This window comes from Parasteatoda tepidariorum, chromosome 7 (genome assembly GCF_043381705.1).
Source record: "Parasteatoda tepidariorum isolate YZ-2023 chromosome 7, CAS_Ptep_4.0, whole genome shotgun sequence".
NCBI lineage: Eukaryota > Metazoa > Arthropoda > Arachnida > Araneae > Theridiidae > Parasteatoda > Parasteatoda tepidariorum.
In genome coordinates, this window is record NC_092210.1 from 24,709,522 (window position 1) to 24,710,938 (window position 1,417).

The 1,417-nt window shown below is 28.7% G+C and overlaps 1 protein-coding gene across 1 annotated transcript in view; it reads left to right on the forward strand.

The window, feature by feature from the left end:
• The window catches only part of LOC107450544 (solute carrier family 2, facilitated glucose transporter member 12), a 49,154-nt gene extending 48,518 nt beyond the window's left edge, over nt 1–636 (forward strand). The window contains exon 13 of the mRNA XM_043041244.2: nt 511–636. Coding sequence (XP_042897178.1) covers nt 511–577 — 67 coding nt within the window. The 3' untranslated portion in view covers nt 578–636. The remainder of the gene's footprint in view (nt 1–510) is intronic.
• The last annotated feature ends 781 nt before the right edge of the window (nt 637–1,417 follow it).

The following is a 1,417-nucleotide window of genomic DNA, read 5'->3' on the forward strand; positions in this document are numbered from 1 at the left end:
CAATGCTCACGAAAGATGATAAATGAGGTTTATCTATTGTCAATACATTGGTCATTTTCATTTACACCTGAAAATACAGTCAAAAAACATAATTTTTGTAACTGGGCGGGGCGACCCGATACATTTTGAAAAGAGCTGAAAAACATGTTTTTTTAAATTTCTATTTTTTTAAGAAAAATTATTCTTTTTTGGTTCATTCTTTTTGCATTACTTAATTAGATGATAAAACAATAGAAACATGCAACAATATTGATTAATATTCAATATTATACAGAAATATAAGCAATACTCCTTAAGTGGGCGGGGCAACACGACTCTCCCCTATTTCTATTTAAATATTGTTGTTGAACCCTAAAATTCTTCATTTTCTATTGTTTTGTTCCCCTCTTCTGTGTCTATAGATACTATATACTCATTTTTAAGCTAGGGCAACAATCTCGTCTATAATTGCTTTACTTAATTTGATTATTAAAATCTATTTGAATTGATATAAAGTTTTGTTTATTACAGGTTATTGAAAAAAGGCTGTCGAAAATACTCATGTGAAAGAAATACAGTTGCTGTAGAGCAGCTATAAGCATTTTCATTAAGACAATCTCACATTTATATTGGTTAATAAAGTTATTTTAAAGAGTTTGTTAAATTAAGAAAAAACTACGCATGAAGTCAAATTTGAAGAAAGACTAGAACAAAAACCGATATCACCGTTGTTTCGAGAAATTTCTATCGAGCCTTACTATGATAGAGTTTTTGATGAAGAAATAGGATTATTGTTATTTTAGTTTTTTAAACCTCATAATGGTTATTTGAAGTCACATACATTTATTTAACGGTGTTTTGAAATACAACAAAGAGTTGCACATAAAATAAATAACATTAAATGCTATTACTACAAATTACTAAATATTTTAAGATTACTTATTTATGCATATTTTGACAGATTTTTCACATTTGCACTTATCAGACTCGCGATATCATATCCGTGACCTCCAGAAAAAGCTGTCCAGATCTGGATCATCATTAAGCGAAATAAATTTTTCTTCATAAATTATGAATTGATTTCTGGTATACAACTTTGAAAGCCTTCCTTGTTTATCACATTGTTAGAGAGATTCACCATTATGAGTTGGGAATTATGCAAACAAAGTAGTTAATTTGATCATTTTTCAAAAAATTATCATATTTACCAAAATTTAGTGGTGATTACGTGTAATTACCGGTTATTATATATAATCACTGGATTAATCACATTTACCGTAACACACACACATATATATACACTGGTGTGCAAAACTTAAGCAACAAGTGGTTTTTCGGCCACAGCTTCCCAACAAAGTATAAGATAGTCATGAAATTGCAGTATAATATGCACGTAATTCAGTAGAAAGATTATTTGTATGCAAATTTTAGAAATAAA